The sequence below is a fragment of the Corvus hawaiiensis genome, chromosome Z (assembly GCF_020740725.1).
Source record: "Corvus hawaiiensis isolate bCorHaw1 chromosome Z, bCorHaw1.pri.cur, whole genome shotgun sequence".
Taxonomy (NCBI): domain Eukaryota; kingdom Metazoa; phylum Chordata; class Aves; order Passeriformes; family Corvidae; genus Corvus; species Corvus hawaiiensis.
The window spans coordinates 70614652-70635570 of record NC_063255.1 but is presented as its reverse complement, the minus strand read 5'-3'; the positions used below and the strand labels follow the sequence as shown (position 1 = coordinate 70635570).

At 37.1% G+C, this 20919-nt stretch overlaps 1 protein-coding gene across 9 annotated transcripts; it reads right to left on the bottom strand.

Moving 5' to 3' along the window:
• Positions 1-794: 794 nt before the first annotated feature.
• On the bottom strand, positions 795-20911 carry LOC125319779 (neuronal regeneration related protein). 9 transcript variants are annotated; one of them, XR_007200889.1, is made up of 8 exons: positions 20658-20911; positions 19125-19187; positions 18404-18514; positions 15086-15190; positions 8752-8864; positions 8063-8222; positions 5861-5938; positions 795-2460 (listed from the first exon to the last, which is right to left on the bottom strand). XR_007200889.1 is itself a non-coding variant. In XM_048291339.1 (7 exons), exons 4-7 carry the CDS (start codon positions 18458-18460, stop codon positions 2344-2346), a joined length of 357 nt encoding a protein of 118 aa, XP_048147296.1. In that variant the 5' UTR covers positions 18461-18514; positions 19125-19187; positions 20658-20705; positions 20810-20849; the 3' UTR covers positions 795-2343. The 9 variants fall into 9 exon arrangements, 4 of the variants coding, with proteins under 4 accessions (XP_048147296.1, XP_048147297.1, XP_048147299.1 ...); XR_007200890.1 differs by lacking the exon at positions 15086-15190 and having other exon boundaries at positions 20658-20910; XM_048291339.1 differs by lacking the exons at positions 8063-8222; positions 8752-8864 and having other exon boundaries at positions 20658-20705; positions 20810-20849.
• Between the last annotated feature and the right edge of the window lie 8 nt (positions 20912-20919).

Sequence of the window (20919 nt, the reverse complement as noted above, 5' to 3'; positions counted from 1 at the left end):
TACACTGCACTTTTTTCGTCCAATGATTTAATTCATATAATTTAATAGTTCATTCTGAAGGTGAAAATACATATATTAAATCCTAGGGGCATTCTTTAAAATGGCCATATGCTTTTTTTTTTTTTTCTTTAAGGCATGATCACTATAACTTTTTGTCCTTTTTTTTCAATCTTATGAAGCTGATACTACACATATGCCACAGCCACTATTGCTGATGCAGAAGTGTATGCCATCTTGGCTTATTCAGGAAGCTACTATTAATCACAGTATATATTAAATGATCTTTGCTATATCTATACTATAATGAAACCAATATATGTTCTAAAACTTACCAATGCGTGTGTTACTTTTCCACCAATAAAAGTGTTTTTAAGAGAGGACTGTATCAACACTATTTTAAACTGTATTACCCACACAAGGAAAATTACCTTTTAATTCAGTTTACCAGAGCTGGAAAATGAAATGTATTGTATTTGCCATGCACAGCCCCAGAGTGTTCTCCTGGGGCTACTAAAAATGGCATTGAGTGTCACATCTGACCCAGCCACTCAGCAGTCTGGGAAGCCAAGTATGTGACTGCCATTGTCCAGCAAGCTATCATTTCCCAGATCCAGGTCTGGCATTTAGGTTATCTTGATAGCTATTGTTTAGCAAGTAGAAAAAGGAGTCACCTTTTACTTCACCAGATATTCCTGAAACAAACCTCAGGATTCAGGAAAAGAACAGGTGAAAACAATCAGTGAAAGGAACCCTCCCCTTATTGTAATAAGGAAAGAGACACATCACAGCTACCCTTAGAGCTTGCATATTTATTGAACAAATCCTACTAAAATAGCTAAAATACATTGGGTACTTGCATTATTAAAGATCACATTGTTACAAAAGCCTGCATTTTCAGCAGTACACAACTGCAACTATACATAAATGCCACAACTGCTGAATATTACTTCTTGCTCTATATACAGCACAGCAGACATATCTATTCTATTGGAAAATAAAGTGTACAAGGAAAGGGATACAGAAGGTAGGGAAAGGAAAGAAATCTAGAAGTGCAGTGCATGCATTGGTATTTAACAGTCAGAAGCTAAGACAGTTCAGAACAAGGCCTGCCCTGTAAAAGGAAGAGCTAAAAGACAGAATTATATAAAAAATTAAGGTGGGCTTTCAGACTGTGTCTAACACAACAACACTCCATGAGTAGATGATACTGCTTAGTTTTGTGGTTTGTGTTATTTTGTATTGATAGTAGTTTGGGAGCAAGAACAAAAATGTAAAGTCCACGTAGATAGTAGTGTGGAAATGTACACTTTCCCCTTTAGGACTTCTCTTCCCAGAAATTTGCTGTATTTTTCTTACTATATCCCCTAGTTTATGGATTTGAAGAGGACATTAAAACTTGTCCCTTCTTTTAAAAAGGCTTGTAAGAAAAAAAGACAAAAATCAAGAGATTTTGAGAAGTTGGTGGAAAATTATTGCTCATCTTTCTCCATAAGGTGGATAGGAGTCAGAAAGGAGATTTTACGAAAATTACAGTTTTGTGATTGCTCCCACTATAACTGCATGTTTGTGAGTGGACACTGATAGGGAATCAGTTCCTCACTTGTACACTATAAGTAGTTACTCACCTACAGCACTGAATAAGAAAGCCACACTGAAGACACAAGTAAACAAGTCAGTCCAGTCTAAAGAACAACATTCAGAAAAACAAAGTACCAACACCTTCTCAGAACATGGAAATAAAAAATAACTCCATCAGAGCTACCTTGCCAAGGAGCATATTTAAAGTCCAAAATAGCACCATTCATCAGTGTCTCAAATCCCGTGGCAGCATCACGATCACTTACCACAAGGAAACCATGAGTTTCATACTACTTCTATACATCAAAAGAGTACATGGATAAAATATAGAGATATATAGACAATCAATGAAAATAAACTACTAGGCTTGTTACATCTAAATGAAAAAAAAGGGGACTCTCAGCCTCTGCAAGAAGCAGTTTGGGTTGGTGGAAATGGAGAGAGTGGTTTACCAGTTGTGTGTGAGCTGTGGAGTTTGAGCAGTGAAAGACATTGCTGTGGTAGAACCAGGCCTGAGGGCCCACCTGTAATGTTTGTAAACATGGATTCACAGTGTGAAATTCTGAGAGCTTTCGCTTGAGTTAGAATGTTAAAAACTATTTTTTTATGGTACACGTTTATCCACTGTTATTCTCTAAAGCAAGGCTCAGAGTCCCATAGTTTCTTCTTACACTTGATGATTTACACAGAAACAATTTCCAATACATGACACCATGACCTCATCAAACCCATACACCATGTGTAATATGAATGGAGAAATAATGTTTAGAAAGCGTAGAGGTAATTGATTTTGGTGAAATGTTGTCCATAGCCACTTGCTGGAGCCAGGCGCTCCACCTCACTTTTCTTGCGATTCACTTCCTTCGAGATGGGGAGATTTCCCTGTGGAGAGGAAAAAGTGATATTAGCTGTGCTTCTGTTTGGTGGGGTGCTCCCTTCTCCCATCCTAAGCTTTCCATAGTTCCCCAGCTTTAGTTCATCTACTAAACATGACTGAATAGCCTGTAAATACTGATGCCACAGAGAACAAGGGGGTTGTTTGAAAACCAGGCAGTTCTTGCAGCACCTGGGAAAAACATTTCACTTGGGCATGAATGAATGTGTCCTAGCAGCAAAAAATGCAGAAGAGCCAACATAAAAGTGCATCTTGTTTATGAAAGATCATTTTAATATTAAGAAAACTTTTTCCAGCTTAGACCTCTCATTTTTAAAAAACCTTACTGTTTAACTTACGTACACTAGTAAGTCAGTTCCTTATATTAATCCATCAAAAAGAGCACACACGAAACACTGCAGTGTCTTTCTTGTTCTGGGCAGGTAAGGAAGTGGTGTGCCATATAAGCCAGCTGCCTCAGATCTTTGCTAACCATACATATTAACTGTGCCTATTCAGCAAAGTTTTTAAACAGCATTTAAATATGTGTTCATTTTAGGCCTCAGAAAGAAGCCTAAAGGCTAAGCACGTGCCTAAAGTACTCTGCTGATGATATGTCACTATGAGATCTGAAACAAAAATAATTTGTTGAGCTAGTAATGTATCTTAAGGAGAAAAAAAGTCTATGTCTTTTGTGTTTAAAAGGTAAGAATTGTAACGGTGTTTTATTGCTCATATTGTTTAGGATATGTTTGTCACATAAGCATAATGCTTCTCTTTGTATAAGAAATTAAAGTTATCTTCTCCAAGTTCATTTTTTTTTTCTGATGTGAGGGTTGTGAATTTCTGAATTAGGAATTAAACACATGGCAGTTTCCCAATGACCAATAAAATGCCATTTTCAGCAATTTTTCCTTTCTTGGCTCCTTAAACCCAGAATTTTCACTGGGATGTTCATACTTGCTACATTTGCTTGTGCTGGGACTGAAGCAATCCCATGGCTCTCCCCCTTCATTTATCACAGTTTACAGGATAAATTCTGCTTTTAAGTAGGCGAACTCCCCATGGGGTCCTGCACTGCACACAGGTGCAGTTTTCAGTCTGAGCACAGAGAAAATCCCTTCCTGGAGACAACTGGTGGCCTGTTCCTTTGGGGCATCAAGAAGTGGAGGAAAAGAGCAGAATTTGGCCAGGACGTATGCAGAAGGATAAGGAGTTGTAATGTACATTTGCTAGAGCCTATATGGGTATTTTGCAAGCATTTCAAAATGAGAAAATAACTTTTAATTTTTAGTGACTGTACAAACATATTTCCTCACAGGACTCTAGAAAATTCCATCCTCATGATAATATTTTTACTTATTTTTGTTGTACTAAATTTTCTACTTGTGTATCATTACAGGATATGAAGGGAAAACTAGAAACTTACACATGCAAACAGGCACACCACATAGACCAAAGGTCTGGGCAAATTTCCAAAAGCATTGTGTCGGGCAGTTCCTTTTCAGCTGTGAAAACAACCTCAGTCCTGAAATCCTGCCATACAATCATGAGATATAAAGTCCCTCGTGACCCTTCAAGGTCTGGAAATAAACTGTCATTAAGAACTGAAGCCTTTTATATTTGTTGGTTGCATGAAAATAAATTTAAAAAAAACCAAACCAACAAACCACTTTTATCTCAAATAATAGTTTTTAAAAATCTATTAATTTTACTTTATTCTTTCAGCAGTTCAAGCTGTTTAGCATTGAGTAGATAAAACTGCTCAGCTGGAGGACTGAAAACTTTCTGCAGTTTTTTTCACCAATTTATCCTAATTAATTTAATAGTACAAATGAAAAAAATTCCAAAGATGTATAGTTTCTGTTAAAGATGATACGCTGCTGGAAGCTGGACTGTGTGCAACTGATCCTGAAGTTGCTTTTGAAGGTCAATTGTGAAATAAAGTTTGGAGCTAGTTCTAAAAACTGGTCATTGTACCAGCATATGCCAAAAAATCTTCTGAAGAATTACATAAAGGCTAGGAAAAAAACACTGTATTTTAAAAACAAGAATCCAGTAACTTTAAAGGGGAAAAAGATTTATAATATGTTTTGGCTAGTTGAGAAACTGTTATCCCTTCTGAGAAACTTTTATTTTAAGCTAAGTACAGCATAAACCCACAGCTATTCATAAATCCAATATAATGCAGCATTGTTGCTATGCTGCACATAGTGCATAGCTTCATTCCTGTTCTTCAGGAGAAACTTCATTTGATGATGAATGACAACTTACTGAAAACTCCTAACTTAACATTTTGAATAAAAATAATCTAGTTAACACACAGCTGATTCATAAAATTAGCAAATTCATCTGGTGTAAGTATGACCCTATAGAGCCCATTCATCATGCTCTGGCACTGCTACCAGTCGTCTCGGCTGAACTGTTGGAATACTGTGAATGCTAAGAATGGCAGTACTGCCACATATGCTAGTTTAGAGACTGGCAGGCTGGCACATGAGCCTGCAAATAGCCCACCTATAAACTTTAGAAGTTCCCTTGTAGAGGAAAAAGTGTACAGGAAAGTATAATGTTATCCAGACGGAATAACAGCAGAGTTTTGTTAACAGGGAGCAGAAGCCTAGCTAATAACTGAAACTTAATCAAAATGATTTTCCATGTGTTCTCTTCTTTACTTACCTGCTTGAGCCAGTAATTGAAAGGGAATATGAGAATAAAACATGTACATCCTGTAGTTCTGCGTAATCTGTTATCTTTCGCTACTCAAATTTAATGTCCAGATTCACATTTCTTAAACCAGTAATGGTAACAGAATGAAATCTTATTAATTCTGTCTAATGAGCCACATCTTCTGCCTTTATGTTGTGGTACTTCTTGTCAAACTCAGATGAAAACTACCTTGCTTTGTATGCTTGTTACTCATGCCAGGTAAGGCACAAGCAAGGTACTTAATAAAAGATAAGCAACACCTAGTTCCTCCTGCTGCATTATCATTGACTTTTTCATCTGCATTGCTAGGAAAGCATTGCCAAAATTAAGCATTCAGAACTCAGATGTCAGGCTTGTAAAATTATGAGACAGGCTTAAGAAATATGGGCCCTTGAAAATTAGTATGTTTTCCTTCTGGTGTGCAGCCAGCAAGAGTCCATGTTTTCTGCAAACCCGAAGGCTAAAAACATGATTATAAAATGAAAGCTGAAATCTTCAGTTAACTGCATGGTGCAAGGAGCCAAGGCTTTAAGAAAAACAGAGTAACATGAGATACGTGATGAAATCATGAGACCTGGCTACTTTCTTGAAGTGGTTGTAAAATAAAATACATTGAACTTTCAAGTTTTAAATTCTTTTTTCTGAAAACTTTCATCTTAGCAAACTATTGCATGAAAGAAATTACACAAATAACTTTACCTTTGGAAATTCCCCATCCCCACGGCTGGTTGGAAAGATCTTCTGGCTTAACCAAATCATTGAACTTGGCTGATAAATCTGCAGTGACATAAATATATACAAGATCTTACTAACAAAGAGAGATTCATTAAATGCAGTGGTGTTCATGTGACAGACAGCATGACTGAAACAAGTCTGATGTCAGTAGAGCTTAGCCCAGAGTGTTTAATGTTTAGTGCATATTTTTTTATACCCATGACAACATCTGTCCCTAGAGAATTCCAACTATATTGTTATATGTTTATCTGCATTCAACAGGCGCTTTAAGAAAAAATAAATAAGAGCATTTTTTTTTAATATCTCTGATAAATTCTTTATAAGAGGATGTCTGTGATAATGAACTTGCTGAGGATATTGTGAGAAAACATGTCCATTCCCTTCTGCCAGAGGTCACTGGCAAAGGGCTGTTTAATGAAGTTCATTATCTTTGCTGATGACTGCAGGTGACAAGAGCAACACACATTTGATATCCTTTCACAATGAGTGGTGAACTAGAATGTATAACTTTGTAAGATCATTGAAACAATTATAATTCTGTGTTAGCACCCTGTGTTTTCCACATTAAAAAATTTTCAACACATTATAAAACACATACAAGAAAATAGCTGGCAGCAGGATTTAATGGTTAAGGTGCTGGCCTACAATGTCTACAGGAAAATTCTTCTGTGTAGAATGGGTAAGATCTAGAGCTGGGCACTGACTACAGTGGAGGTTAAAGTGAATAAATATCAAGCTAATGCCTCTCAGCTTCAAGATGAAGATCAGAATATCTCTTCATCTCAGTCTCTGAAATGCTGAAGTGGTGAGGCACAAGTTACACACAATGCTGAAATCCTTAAATTTAATTCCTGCTGGGTCTGTCTCCTGGGCCCTTGGTGTTTGGTGAATTGAACTCTTTCTGCATGACACCTGGATGTCAAACTGTTAGTGTTTTGAGCTAGCCTTTATAAATTACACCATTCAAATTTGTTTGCACTTTGGGAATCAAAACTTTCATTGTCAGTTAAGTAAGTGATGGACCAGTTTCACTCACCGGCTTGCTACTGCGCATATATTGAAACATGAGGAAAGTTTTCATTTCTGTGGAGGTGCATGTTGACTATTAGGTGTCACAACTGGACTAGTTCTATCCTGGAGAAATTATTGGAAAATTCTTTAAATCATCTTCCCAATAGAAAATACTAAGCTCTTCTGTAATGCAGGACACAGAGGAGGGAAATTTAAAACACAAAGCTCAAGGCAGTGCCTGCTTTGTACATTGTCCCATGCTTTTCTGCAGTATCAACCACTGTGCTTTCTACTGATTAAAGGAACAGATTGGTGGGGTTTTTTTCATATCTGAGGTCTCAGACAAGCCAGTTCAGCTCTCTGGCTGCGTTTGACATAAAATAACCAATGCATAGCATAGGGCACCCTGTGAATTCAGTTAATGTTCACGCTGAATATTTGAAACACTTGAATGAAAGATACCAAGTAACCTCTGAGCTCTTCTGTTGCTATTTATAATCACCAGTTACCCATTCTGCAGTTATGTCTTGATTTTATTGTGTAGTCATACTTTCTGTGTGAAAACTCGAGGTGGGAAATAGCAACAGGAGTTCAGCTCTACCACAGGACATGCTGTTCACACCAGCAAAGTATACAAAATGTATATAGGAGGATGGCATAAGCATCAGAACACAGTATTAGTCATTATCATGAATACAACCTTCTATATTTTCCATGGAGCCTGAGATGTATTTAGGTTTGCCTACAGGCCGTGTTATCCCTATTAATAAACTAATAGGAATAAAATAAGCACCTGAAGTTAAATGAAAAAGACAGGAAACCTCACATTAAATTCATAAAAACTTGGAGGAATTGCAGTTTGAGGGTGGATTTTGGGAATGAAGCAGGACGGAAAAGGTGTAAATTTTAACATGAGCTCACAACTCTGCTCCAGGGTTAAAAAAAACAAACACCAAAACCTACCACCACCCAAAAAATAACCTGCACAATCCCCAAACTCTTTCACAGTAATTCTCTGTAAAGAAAAAAAAATCCATTCATATCCTTTTTTCTTCTTCAAAAACAAATACTGTGGCCCATATTGGTAGATAATAATCACGTAGACCTGTTTCACATAGAAGACACACAGAAGTGACTGTTCTGCTATGACTGTACCAGAGTCCTGAATGGACAAAGGACTTTAAATCTCTGCCTTGGGAGCAATGGTGAAGGGCTGGAGAATCATGGCTTAGATCCTGGCCAAATGGAGGAAGATTCTGGAATGGAAAAAAAGATGCTGGCATAGAGAAGTCCACTTAAGATTTACTGTAATTCACTACAAGGGGGAAAAAAGAGACAAAAAGCAAACCATGATGTCTTGCTGTGCTTTATAACTGCAGAAACTACTTAGAAGTTCAAATATACTGATAACTAGGGTGTTAGAAAAACATATAGAACATTAATTCAACGACAGCCGCTCAAAATTACTGATATAAATGTTGCAAGATGAGCTACAGAGAGAGGAAAGCAATGCTCCATTATGGAGTAGGATGTAAGGGTTACAACATTCCAGCTGTTAGCATGAAGCAAATATTCCTAAATAAATGCTTCCATTCATAAACACCAAATTTTCATTTCTTAGTACTTCCTGTGTGACTGTTACACAAGTGCAGGCTTGGCTTAAATAACCAAAGTATCAGAATTCAGAACAGAATTACTGAGCTTTAGGATGGATTGAAAACTGCAGTCAGTGCAAGTCTGCGTAATGCTGACTCACACTGATAGCCTCAGTATTGGATATTCATTAGCCAGACAGTTAAGCTAGGAAGCTTCATCCATGAACTATGACATCTGGGAAGAGCTACCTGAGACACTGCTATACAGCAACATGCAGTTCTGCCTGAAACACTGACAACTTGAAAACTGGGAATTATGGGTCCTCTATGCGTATGTGTTCAGTTTAGTAGCCTCCAGTCTCCTGAAAAGACACAAATAATAAAATTTAATATTGAAGAAAGAGCAAAAGTGGAGGAAAAGAAATGCCTAGTCTATGTACCAGCTCTCTCAGATTCCAGAACAACTGATGGGGTTTTGTGTTGTTTTGGTTTGGGGCTTTTTTTTTTCAAAACCAGGAGGATTCAAAACCAGCAGAGTCTTCTTTAGTCCTTTTCCCAATAGGCTGAGAAACTCTTTTGCTCTTCCTCCATTTTACCAACATTCAAAATTCCAATTCCATTTTTTTTTCATTGCAAGCCATGCCTTCTTAAAGAACAATGGTAGGGGAGCACAATATTTTGCCCAGCCTTAAAACAGATACATAGAATAATTTTAACAGAGCTGAATGAAACATACTCTATCAGTCACATCAAAATGCTAAAATTGATTTGGTACCCACTCTTCATTCCTATTCATTAAGAGCATCTTTCAAACATTCAGAAAAATCCATCAAGAGGAAAAAACCCTCAGATTTATGGCATGCTAAACTTACTAAAATGATCATACTCCTGTTAAGCATTCCCAAGGTTTTTATAGTTAAGAAAGAATTGAGAAAGCCCTTGGAATTACTTTTTATATCTTTTTTCCCCCATGTGAACCACAACTAAATTCCTGCAATCGAGTCTTGCTCAGGACTTAAGTTGTATTCAACTGCACTCTTCATTTCTTAACTAAAAGTTTATTGAGGACCAACTGCTCTGAGGAAATCAACAACCACCTTTTAGAGAACTTCAGATAACTTATTTGTCTTACAAATCAATTTTGAGGCAGAGGGAAATGAAAACAAAAAGGAAATGATGACAAGTACTCTAGATCCTAATTCCAAATAAAGGTGACCATCTCCAGTAATTCTGCAGTAGCCTACCTAGGAAAGGAAAAATAAAGAAAACTATAAGAAAAATATTTACTATATGGATTAGCAGTGTAATAGCAGACACAGATGGCAACATGCTGAGAAACAATGCAGTAGAATGATAAGAGGTGTGTGTGGAAAAGAAAGAAAGAAAAAGGCATGTTTGTTCTCTCATTTAACAGCACTAAAATGACATTGTGCAGCTGTGAGGACTAAGTGCCCTGTGCGTGCCTAATCCAGAACAGAGAGGGAGAGAGGCCACCCTCCTCCTGAGAGTGGGCTGTATAGCCAAAAAGGAACACTGCTCTTCATTTCTGTACCCACATTTCTTTAAAATTTCTTAGTTACCAGCTACTTTGAGCTGTCGATGTACTTTTCACAGCACATCCTACCATGCACTTCTCAATTCCCCCAAATGCCTCCCACTGCAATAAAATATTTTCTTTCTAACCAACATCCCACAATCACAATCCAAATGCATAAACAACCTCACTGCACCACTGCTCAAACACTAAATAAGTAATCTTGTGAATGAAAACCTCACTAATTCTTTTTAAACCAAACTGGAGGGAAAGCTTGCGCAAGGATTAAAGCCTTTGCTTCAGTGCAAGGGGTAAACTAATGCTCCCATCTGTAGCAATTTATTTTTAAGACTGTGAGGGGAATATTATGAAAGTATAAAATACAAATGTCCACTGTGTTGCTAACCTAGAACACAAGATTTAATACATATAGCAGCTGTCAGCTGAATGGTTGCTGCTTTTTAAGAGTTTAGTTGGGCAGCAGTATTCTATCAGTCAGCTTTTATTTTCCAGGTCTTCTGGAGAGAGCAATGACAAGGCTACATGAAGAGTACTCATCATTACTCCTTATTTCAATGAGTCCTTGAAGTTTTGATGAGCCTTTGTTATATTTAAGAAGCTGTACTCATGATCGAACAGGATGCTGCTATTGTGATAGGCTGACTCTGGAAGAGGCTCACTGAGGAAGCTTTTCCTACTGAAACAGCAGAAACCAAAACTTGGCCAAGTTAAAGTGAAACTTCATTACCTTAGCTTAATAATTTAAAAATTCTGTGAACATGTGATTTAGCAGATGGGAGGCTCAACAATTTTGTGAACTTGTTTGCTTGAATGTCTCTGCATCACGAATCTGATCCTCTGCTTGAGGTGCGGCAACAGTCATCCCAAATAACCTGACTTCATGTTTTCAGTATCCTGTCAGGGCAGCAGATTTTTCTGTCATCCCTGTTTTCCACATCAGTGCCATGAACATTAAAAAATCAGTGGGGAAAAACAATAATTTACATTTCTTTCACTTGGTTAACTCCACACAGTAAAGAAAGTTAGATAAATGGTTTGAGAGAACTGATGAAGAATTACATCACGATTCTCCAGCTGGGATTGCTCCAAGTGGCTCACCCTTTTGTGAGACTTTACCTGCCATTGCAATGATAATTAATACTTGGCAGCATATCAGCAGAACATGGCAGGACAACTGTACACCTGAATTTGCCTTTGACTTCTCTGCATCAGCATCCTTTGATGTCTTTGCCTTTTCATGGGGAAGATATCATTGCTGCTTTTTATTCCTCCCTATCTGATGACTCAAACTCACAACCACATAGAGATGAAAAGGCCTAAATGAGACAAGTATGCTTTTCCTTGCATCCCCCTCTCCACACTGCACATGAATTATAAAGTTTATTCATTAGGTATTTGGGGATTTTTATAGTCCTTTGGCATCTCTTCTGCAATTTCTGTCAATTTCACAGAATAGGATGTTATTTGCTCCTTCCCTACACAACATAAGGAAGTGACCTTGGAGGTAGTTTTTTTAGATTTTAATGGAAAATCTCCCCCTGTAAACCCATCTTCATCTGTTGTTTCCTTTTTTCTTCTTAAAGCATCTATTCTTGAGGTTACACTGAAGTGTCTGCTCCTATGCAGTCTCCTACCTTGGCTTATCTGCACCAGCTGCTTCAAGGGGCTCACTCCTGCCCTCATCCATACACAGGTTACATCTTTTATATGTGTGTACTTACGTATAAGACTTCTGCCCACTTCTTTACCCAGTAAGAAGCCCTCTACAGAAACTTCAGCTGTCTTCTAACATATGTGATTGAATGAGGTTAGTTAGAGAAAAAACTTTCTAACTTTGCCTGGGGAGGAATCCACACCACCTGACCGTAATGCAATTTTTAGGAAGAGAGATCAATTTTCACTTTTCTGCACCAGTTAGGATCAATACAGCTTGTGTGCTACAAGTGTTGTCATGCTGCTTTTTTACTTCATTAATACACAAAAATAATTGCAAAGCATTGTTAATATTTACCATGCATACACAAAGACTAAGAGGGAAAAATCTAACAGTACATTGTGAACACTGTCATAAATGCTCCTCCAGCTTCTTAATGAATTAATGATTTTTACAAAGATACTCATTACCACAGTATTGCACTCCTTGAAAGAGAAAGAATGCATTTATTTCAGAAAAAATAAGAAACAAATGTATTATGTGGAAAGTTTCATTAAGCAATAAAATGGCTGCAAATTACTTTGTTCCTCCAGTAAATTTTTGTGTATGTTCTCTGAAACTGCAAAACATCACAGAAATCAAAAGAAGCAAATCAGCCATCAGAAAACCAAACTCAGAACCCAGTACAACCCCACATATTTATTTTTTTTTGCCTCTGTACTACAGTATTTTTTTGTTGCTTTACTTAACATGCAACACACAGAAAAACAACAACAGGGCTGAGAATTAAAATAATACTCAAGTTCTCAGTTAATTACATAGGAGTTTGTAATTTGCTCTTCAAGTACAATAAGGTAGAACTTAATTGGTAACTATTTGCATCTACATCTAATGGTAACTGCAGAACAAGAGGCACATAAGCAAATCTCTTGTTATAAACTCAGGTGAACACACGTCATGGCAGCAAAAATTCTGGACCAAAGGATGCATAGTGGTTTTTCAGTAGTTTCATACCTAACATGGACAAGTTACTTGAGCTACAGAGGAAGAAAAAGAGCATGGTCAGAGGCTGACCAAAAAGCCTATTTAGTGCAGTGTCCTCACTCTACTGAGTTTTGATCTTAAGGGAAAGACCAGCAAGAACAGTGGCCAGTAAGTAAATCCTTAAGAATAAGAACAGAGACAGACCAGAAAAATGCTTCTCCTGTGTGCCCTCTCAAACCTGGCCCTCCAGTCTTGGGGTACACAAAATGTATACACCAAGAAGTCTCCCAAAAAAGTGTTTGTTTTTCAAAATTTCCTATACAATTTCTAAATTAATGGCCTGAACACTGTAACTTACAGAAGGCTCAAGAGACTGCTTTGGACTACAAGAGCTTTTCTCTCACATACCAAAAAGATGAGCAGAAATCCTACCAGAGATGCTGTTCCCCAAGTGGAGGCAAGCTCACTGCCTCTGCCAACTGCTTTCCAGTGGCAGAGAATTGAGCCCAGCCACAAGAGCCCTCCTTTCCCCTCCGGAGTTGCCAGCCCCTTGCCCAAGCACCATTTTACAGGCAAGTATTAAAAAGCCCCAGCCATACTCTTGGAAACGGGAGGGAGAACCACATTGTAGAACCACTACTCACTTACCTCATTAAAAGAGATGTAATGAGGGCAGCTGATTGTTAACAAGTGCTTGAAAGCAGCGTGGTACATTTACCTGAAGCCTATTACCAGGCTCTACTAGGCAGGCAGTAATGCAGCTAAGTGCTACTCCAGATACAAAAGCACAAAATGTATCATGTATGTTCTGGAGGCTAAAAGTAATAAAATATCTGTGGGTTCTGGGACTCATCTAAGGAGCTGTGTAAACTCATACGCTTTCATGATGGAGATTTATCACAGATACACAGCCATTTTAAAGCAAAGAAGGAAGATTTGTTCCTCTCTAACTTGACCTTTCTAAGTAGCTCTGTGGTGTCAATGTGCACCTTCTAAATATCAGTGCTGGAAGAGGCCAGAGGTTCTTTCTGATAATGTGTGTATTAAGTCAAGGCTTTTACCACCTCCAGTGAGGACACACAAATTTCTTATAACTTTTTTCAACTGGCTCCCACATAAGTATGCCAAGCTAGTAGAGAGACAATCAGGTTACTGTTAACAAAATTATTCCAGAGACAGTTCTTCCTGCAGGATGAGAAAATCCTACTAATTCTGAGGGTGGGTTGTTTTTGCTTGTTTGTTTGTTTTAATGCAGTATTTACACAAGGAAACATCAGGAATGCTCCCAGCAACATGTACACAGGGATTCATTCAGTCCTGCTACTGTGAATTTTCCAGACCAGAAGTTCAAATTGAATTACATATAACAGTCAGTAATGATTCATACTATCATTCTACATTAAACATATGAAAATAATATTTTTTGCACCTTTTGAGATTGTGCCCTCAATCAATATGGTTTAATGAGGTGAATAAATACTTGAAATAAAACCAAAATACAAAGAGTTAAAACTATTTTTATTAAAATATCCTCTTCCAGTAAATGATGCCAACTGAATTATGTTTCTGAAGTTGTTCTAGAACTATTAACTGTCATCCTTTTCCCATCTCTTTAGCCATATACAAGAATCAGAACTCAAGTATGAAGCAGCAGTATACCAAAGTTAGAAAAAAACTAAAAATGTTGTTAATTATGGCTTTAGATCCCAAGCCTTAAAAACCAATGTCACATCTGTAGTGTTACTAGATGTATATTCTTATTTCTGATTTTCCAAAATTTCAGCCTTTGAGAAAAAATTTAGTAAAAATCTTTCCTGGACCTAGTATTGCATAAATCTCCATTCCACGTGTCAACACAGTTCTGTTCTGATAGAGTATACAGGGGCAGAGTAACAAAATTTTAGCACCCAGAGCATATTTCTGACTGAGTAGAAACAAGTATATAAAAGCTTTTGTCTTTTCATGTGCATATGAGCTGTACCACTGAAATATCCACAGTATCTATACCTCTGGGCAAAAATTACTTTTTTTTTAAGCTCTACTTTTCTACTCATAATCAAGTACATGTTTGTTTTCTGCTCAGCTGAACAGGTGGCTTGACAGAAGTATTCCAAAAACTTGTTTGTGTTTCTGCTTATAAACTTTGTAAGCTGGAAATTTTAATTCTCCCTGAGTTTTCATCAATCAAGCAGCACTGCATAAACTACACACAATGTATGAGACGCACATTACATAAGCATAATAAAAAAGCACAATATACACATTCATATGGCCAAAACTGCTTAGCTTTCATCCCTCACAATTACTTCTCTTGACCAAATTATGCCCATGCTATACACGAACAGAAGAGGATCTGACAGTCCTGCAGGTTCTGTGTGGCTCTGACTTACCATAAAGGAGACTCCAATTCCAGTTCCAGTACCAGGCTTGGTAATTATCAACCAGGTATGAGTTTTCTCATGCCAGACCAAGAGCTGCTTTTGTCCAGTTTGTGCCTAGTAATAGGTTGGACATAATGTCTCATTTCAATACCTTGCCTTTTTTTTCCCCTCAGAGCATATAAAAGGTTCCAAATAATGCCTGCCTCTGCCAGACCAATTCTAGGCTCCATTCTCCACAAATAATCCTAAAATTATGCAGACCTGTTCCAGCCCAGGAGCACAGAAAATTACAGAATGTGTAAAGACACCTGCATGTAACTCCCCGGAAAAAGGTTAGTAATGGCTAAACTGGGACGACATCTTAAACATAAAATTTGCTTCATAAATATCTTCACCTAATGTAAATGATATTATAATTTCTTTACAAACTAAAAAAAACGCCCCACACAAACAAAAAACTAAATGGGATGGTGATTCTTTTCAACCAAATGCAGGCTATCATTTCTTTCCCTCTGACTTAACAAAGAAGGGCTTTTCTCCAAACTGTTTTCACCCTTAAACATCATCATCCCCTGTTTCTCTTTTTCCCACAGTAAGACTATAAAATGCAGGGAATGTAAACGACAGAATAACCTCAGAACTGATGCAGTTCAGGCAAGGATGCACTACAGGAAGCATTCAGCCCAAATGACCTATTTCCAGAGCCTTTTTGCTCTGGGATGACACAGCTATACTGTACAACAGCCAGCCTAGAGATTCCACACCAGTAAGACAGGCTGACAAGAAAGCTGTCTCATTTTGGTAAGCCAGGAGCAAATTAATGATTGGCTCTAGACTATCTTTTGTGTACTTTAAGAAAAGTCAAAATTAAATTATTAAGGATCTGTTTACTGATATACACATTTTTTATTGTTAGGTTGAATTCCTCAAGCACCTGCTCTGTGAGCTCTCAGAACTTAACCTACAATGCACAAGAAGGAGAAAAGGACACAGCTGAGGGCTTTGGAAGCAAATAAACAGACCACTTCTCTAACTGTCTAAAATGATAGTCTGGTTTCTTTCTTTAAAAACCAATATTTACCATAACAAACACAAACAAACAACACAAACCCCAATCCTTTCCTGGTTTTGGTAGGAGCCTTCTTTGAGGTCACAGAAAACCGTAATTAAGACTTCCTTACTCCCACTCTTCTAACAAGTTCCTTTATTTAAACGATTGGATCACTTTCAATGATTGGATGGGGCAGAAAAAAATTTAAAACAAATTATTTTTTTAAATTCTTTTTTAGTTAGAACCTTTTTCCCCCCTGGTTAGCACTAAATTTTAGTTTATATTTCATGACACTCAGCACTTGCCATTAAGGTAGTATACAGAAGTTCTAGCATTTCAAATTAAAAGAGCACTTAATTCACCTCAGGATTTTATACATTGCACATAAATATAAAACGCTCTTTCCTCCTTCAAGTAGACACTTAAGGAAATACATTATGCAGAAGTAAGGACAGATCCCCAAATGGCAAATGTTCTCGTGTAAGATGGCTCAAAATTTCTATGAGTTAAAATGATAAGAATAATAAAAAGTGCAGTCTTCTGCTTTTCTGTTTCTCTTAAAATTGAGGATATTATTATTAAACAGGTGCAAGAAAGATTGATTAATTAACCAGGTAATTCTAATTCCAAGTCCAGGAAAAGGAGAAGAAGCACTGAAAACTAATGTGTTAAATAACTTGCTTTTACTGTTTAAAACATTTTATGAGAAAAGAACATTAAGAAACTAAGGGTAAGACAGTGAAGTTAAACCAAGAATTCGTTTGTTCTCACTTATTCTAGTCACTTCAAATTTTACTGTAAGCCTAGCTAAATAATTAATGAACTTTCAGACAGGCAAAGGAATAAGAAAGTTATTTTCCACCATTTTTTAAGGTCTATCTCAGTCTAGTGAAACATGATAGCTAAATTTTCACTGGTCAGTGAGAGCAAGATAGAGCCTTTGCATATACTGTGATATTAAAAACAAAATAAGAACTTTTATTGTCATGTATTGCAGTGTGTAGAAAGTGTTGATAAGCAAAGAAGAGTATTTCCTGCAAATTAGAATGGTTAGAGATACTTGCAGTTAATCCAAGAATATGGCAAAGACAAGTGTGTCCACTACTGCAAGGAAAGTGTCACTGGTCTGACTTAGTATTACATTCAGTATTAGTGTGCCAGGAGTGAAAGAAAGGGGAAAAAAGGGTGGTGGTAGGAGAAGAGATTCTGCCAAGTATCACATCTTAAACAACCTTGCAAGCTGGGGTAAAACCTAATCATACAGTTTAATTCTGATCACAAAAAAGAAGTGGAACTTTTAAAAATAGCTAAATGAGGTTTGTATTTATGTTACACTGCAAAGCAAACAATGGGACCAGACAGGTGAGTAACAGCAGGGTTTTTTGCATTTGGATAGCTCTAAGTTGTATTTTATGTTCTGGCCCAGAGACTGGCTTTACAAAACTGATTTCATTGACTACTACAGGAACCTTGCTAGATTTATAGAACCATCTGCTGGTAGAAATCAGTGGCTATTTTATGCCTAACTAAACTTAAAATAATCTTTTGTTCCATAGATAGGCATATATTGCACATAGCAGCCTGCATAACATCTAAAATGTGGGCTGATTGTCACCTTGGTGTTGGTAGGAAAACAGTTGCCTTATCCAATATTCCACAGTTGTGTGAACAACATGTATTTTAACATGATTTCTATTCACAGTTTAAGTGAATCATTTCCCTTTTAATTCCCCACCCCCATCTATTCATTTATACACAGATGAGCAAAGCACTTTGATGAAAGTAGGTTCCAGAATAGACTAAAACTCCAGAATTTGAAAGTTTATTTTTGCAGATAGGAATGATATAAAACAAGGAGCCAAAACCAAAACCAAAGCCTTTATAACAGAGTATGTATTTGCTTATTTTAATCATTCTTTGATCATCCCTCCTCCCCCATATCAAAACAACCCCAAAGAACCAGACAGGGATAATATTTATACAATTAACTTAACCAATCTTCGTAAGAGTATGTCCCTCAAAACCTCACACTGGGGAAAATATTCTATGCTGATGTATACCTTATGCAATGCTACTTAAAGCATTGCTCAATACTAACTGAGGTTTGATCATGATTTTATCATGTAGCACCCAAAATACATCACATTTTTGTCAGTACATGTATTTAGATATGCTTCAGTGATAGCTGCATCCTCAACTAAGAATGCTATAGGATAACAAACCATCTAAACTAAATCTGCCTACTTTGAGCACTTTTTCTGAAAAAAACCTGTTACCTTTGTCCTGCTGATTCTGAGACAGTCCTTCTCAGAGAACACCATATTTATATGCATATCCTTAAAATCAGGAGTTTGTCAGCAGTGGTATCTCAAAGTATAACAAATGGGCTTTAATCAATAAAAATACAAACACAATTAGCACTAAAGGAAACAGGTTATTGTTCATTAAACACATTCCAAACAAGTGCCTGTAAGTTCAGTCAGGTTTGAGGCCTAGACACTTTTTCTAGAACAGATCACAAAGAATGGTAGTGTTTTCAGAAGGTTAACCTAATAAGAAAATTTAGTTTACACCTTATGTACTTCCCTGACAGACTAACATTAAATCTGTTTCACTTACAAAGTGCAATGACCTATTCCTTCTTTCTGGGAGAAAGGTGTCAGTGTTGGCATTACTGGATATTGTTTTGTCTGCATACATTGCTACCTGTGTTATGACGTGTATTTTTCACAATAACTTAAATATTTCTTGTTTCAATTAAATAAGCCTTACTGCACAGAGAGGGATTTCAGATTTTTATTCAAAAAATGCAAGAAAATATAAGATTCAACATAAGGAGCTTTTCAGAGTACATCAGTTATTGTATGGCAAATCCCCATAGCCTCAAAAATATGTTGTATAAAGGTCCTATTTATAAATGAGTATTGGGAAGAGGTAAATAAGGTTTGTATTGAAACAAAAAATTATTGATACTCTGCTAAAGCAACTAATTCTTACCATTTTTAGGTTCTATTAAGTCTTGGGATTGCAGTTTCTCTCAAGTAGCACAAGGAGAACAATCTGAAAACAATTTTAAAAAAATTAAAAATGAAAAAAAAAAAAGTCATTCCAACTGTTGTGATATTTGAAAGGTATGTTTTTGTCAGCATAACAGTGGGTGAACCAAGTATAAGCTTTAGTGGTTAAGATTAAAGTCATGCAAATTATTCTAACCACACATATGCTTATATATCATGCATCTCTGCACTTCAGTGGTCTGTAGGCTTAAATATAGGACAAAGGAATCCCTGGTACCTGGATTTGCAGAACCCTATGCTATTCTTAGCACTGGGTACATTTCTGAAGAGCCCCATACGTAATGGTTAACACAGGTAAAAATCTGTCAAGAGGACAAAAATCTGTCACTCTATGTTTACTGTAATTTGTGGTCCATTGTTCCCAGGCATACTACTAAGTGTGGGTTTTTGCAGTCAAGGAACAAGTATAACACAATGTAATGGCCCAGAGAGTAGGTATTTTTGGAAATGGCACTGCATTACATAACCTCCAGTTTTCTCCCTCTCTCTATTCCATACACACCCCCTATTTTAAACAGGGAGAGAAAAAAAAGGAGAGTAGGTCCTACCTCATTTACTTTAAATTATCACTCTCTTAATGGACTGAATTGGTAGCAAACCTCCTTTATCAGCTTTCTTATAGCAAGAAAAATTAAAGTTCTCTTCTATTGATTACATATTTCTTACCTATAGCATGTATGTATGAAATACAATTAGGTATGAGTCATATGTTTACACAAACACATACATATTGGATTTAACACTGCAAACTCATATATCTATAAACGTACACAAAAACATTTGAAAAAAGCAGCACGTCACTACACATTCAGCAAAATATGGTTTGTTTTGGTTTTTTTTTGGTTTTTGTTTTTTTTCTCAAAAGAACCACCCAAAATTTATCTGCTGCACATGCAAAAATGCAGAAGGCTGTTGCAAGAATGACTGCTTTCTAAAAATAAACCCCAGCAGCCTGAGAGGAATCCAGTGTCAGGGTGGAGAAGAGGGAGATTCGTTTTACAAGGGAGAAGAAAGGAGATGATAAACCTATCCTAGAGCCTTGCATGCATGCTAACAAAGCCAAGCACATTAGATTCAAAAATGCATTTTGGTGTTTACAGAGTGCAAAACCCAGAAAAGGGAAAAAATTTAGAAAATCACTTCTCATCTCCCCTTGCATGTGTGCAGAAAAATCCTCAGCCTAGAAATCCAGCCTTAAAGCACAAAGAGTTAGATACAAATACTGCACGTTTTCTCATTTTCCTTAAAAAAGCCTGTTTGGAAATGTGCCCCGAGAGGGGAAAGCCAAGCTGCAGCAAAGTCCGGCTAAGGACAAAAAGAAATCAAAAAGAAATGAAAAGAAACAGAGAAACACAGAGAGAAGAAAGCGGAAAGGGGGGAGAGGGAGGGAGAGAGAGAAAGGGGATTAATTAAAAAAAATAAAATTCTGTGGATTGGAATTGCATATACTTACAGACAAAAGCCCCCGCTCCCTGCTCACTTTCTGTCCTTTCTACATGATCTGAAACACAAATGTGGATTACAAAAGGGCAGCATGCTACAGAAGGGAATTTATAGTTGGGGGAGTGGAGAGAGGGTAGGGGGTGTGGGTAAGAATGACTGCACCTCTCCCAAAGTGCAGCCTCGGAGAAAAAAAAAAAGAAAAAAGGGGTGGGGGTAGCTGGGGGAAAGTCTCTCTCTCTCTCCCCCCCTCCCTCCCTCCCTCCCCCCCATTC

Coding starts and splice junctions, on each gene's coding strand:
- LOC125319779 (XM_048291339.1), bottom strand. CDS start 18,460: ATGCATATAAATATGGTGTTCTCTGAGAAGGACTGTCTCAGAATCAGC. Junction 5,939..15,085: donor GAATTGGAGTCTCCTTTATG/GTAAGTCAGAGC, acceptor ATGTCACTGCAG/ATTTATCAGCCAAGTTCAAT. Junction 2,461..5,860: donor GGGATGGGGAATTTCCAAAG/GTAAAGTTATTT, acceptor TCCTCTCCACAG/GGAAATCTCCCCATCTCGAA.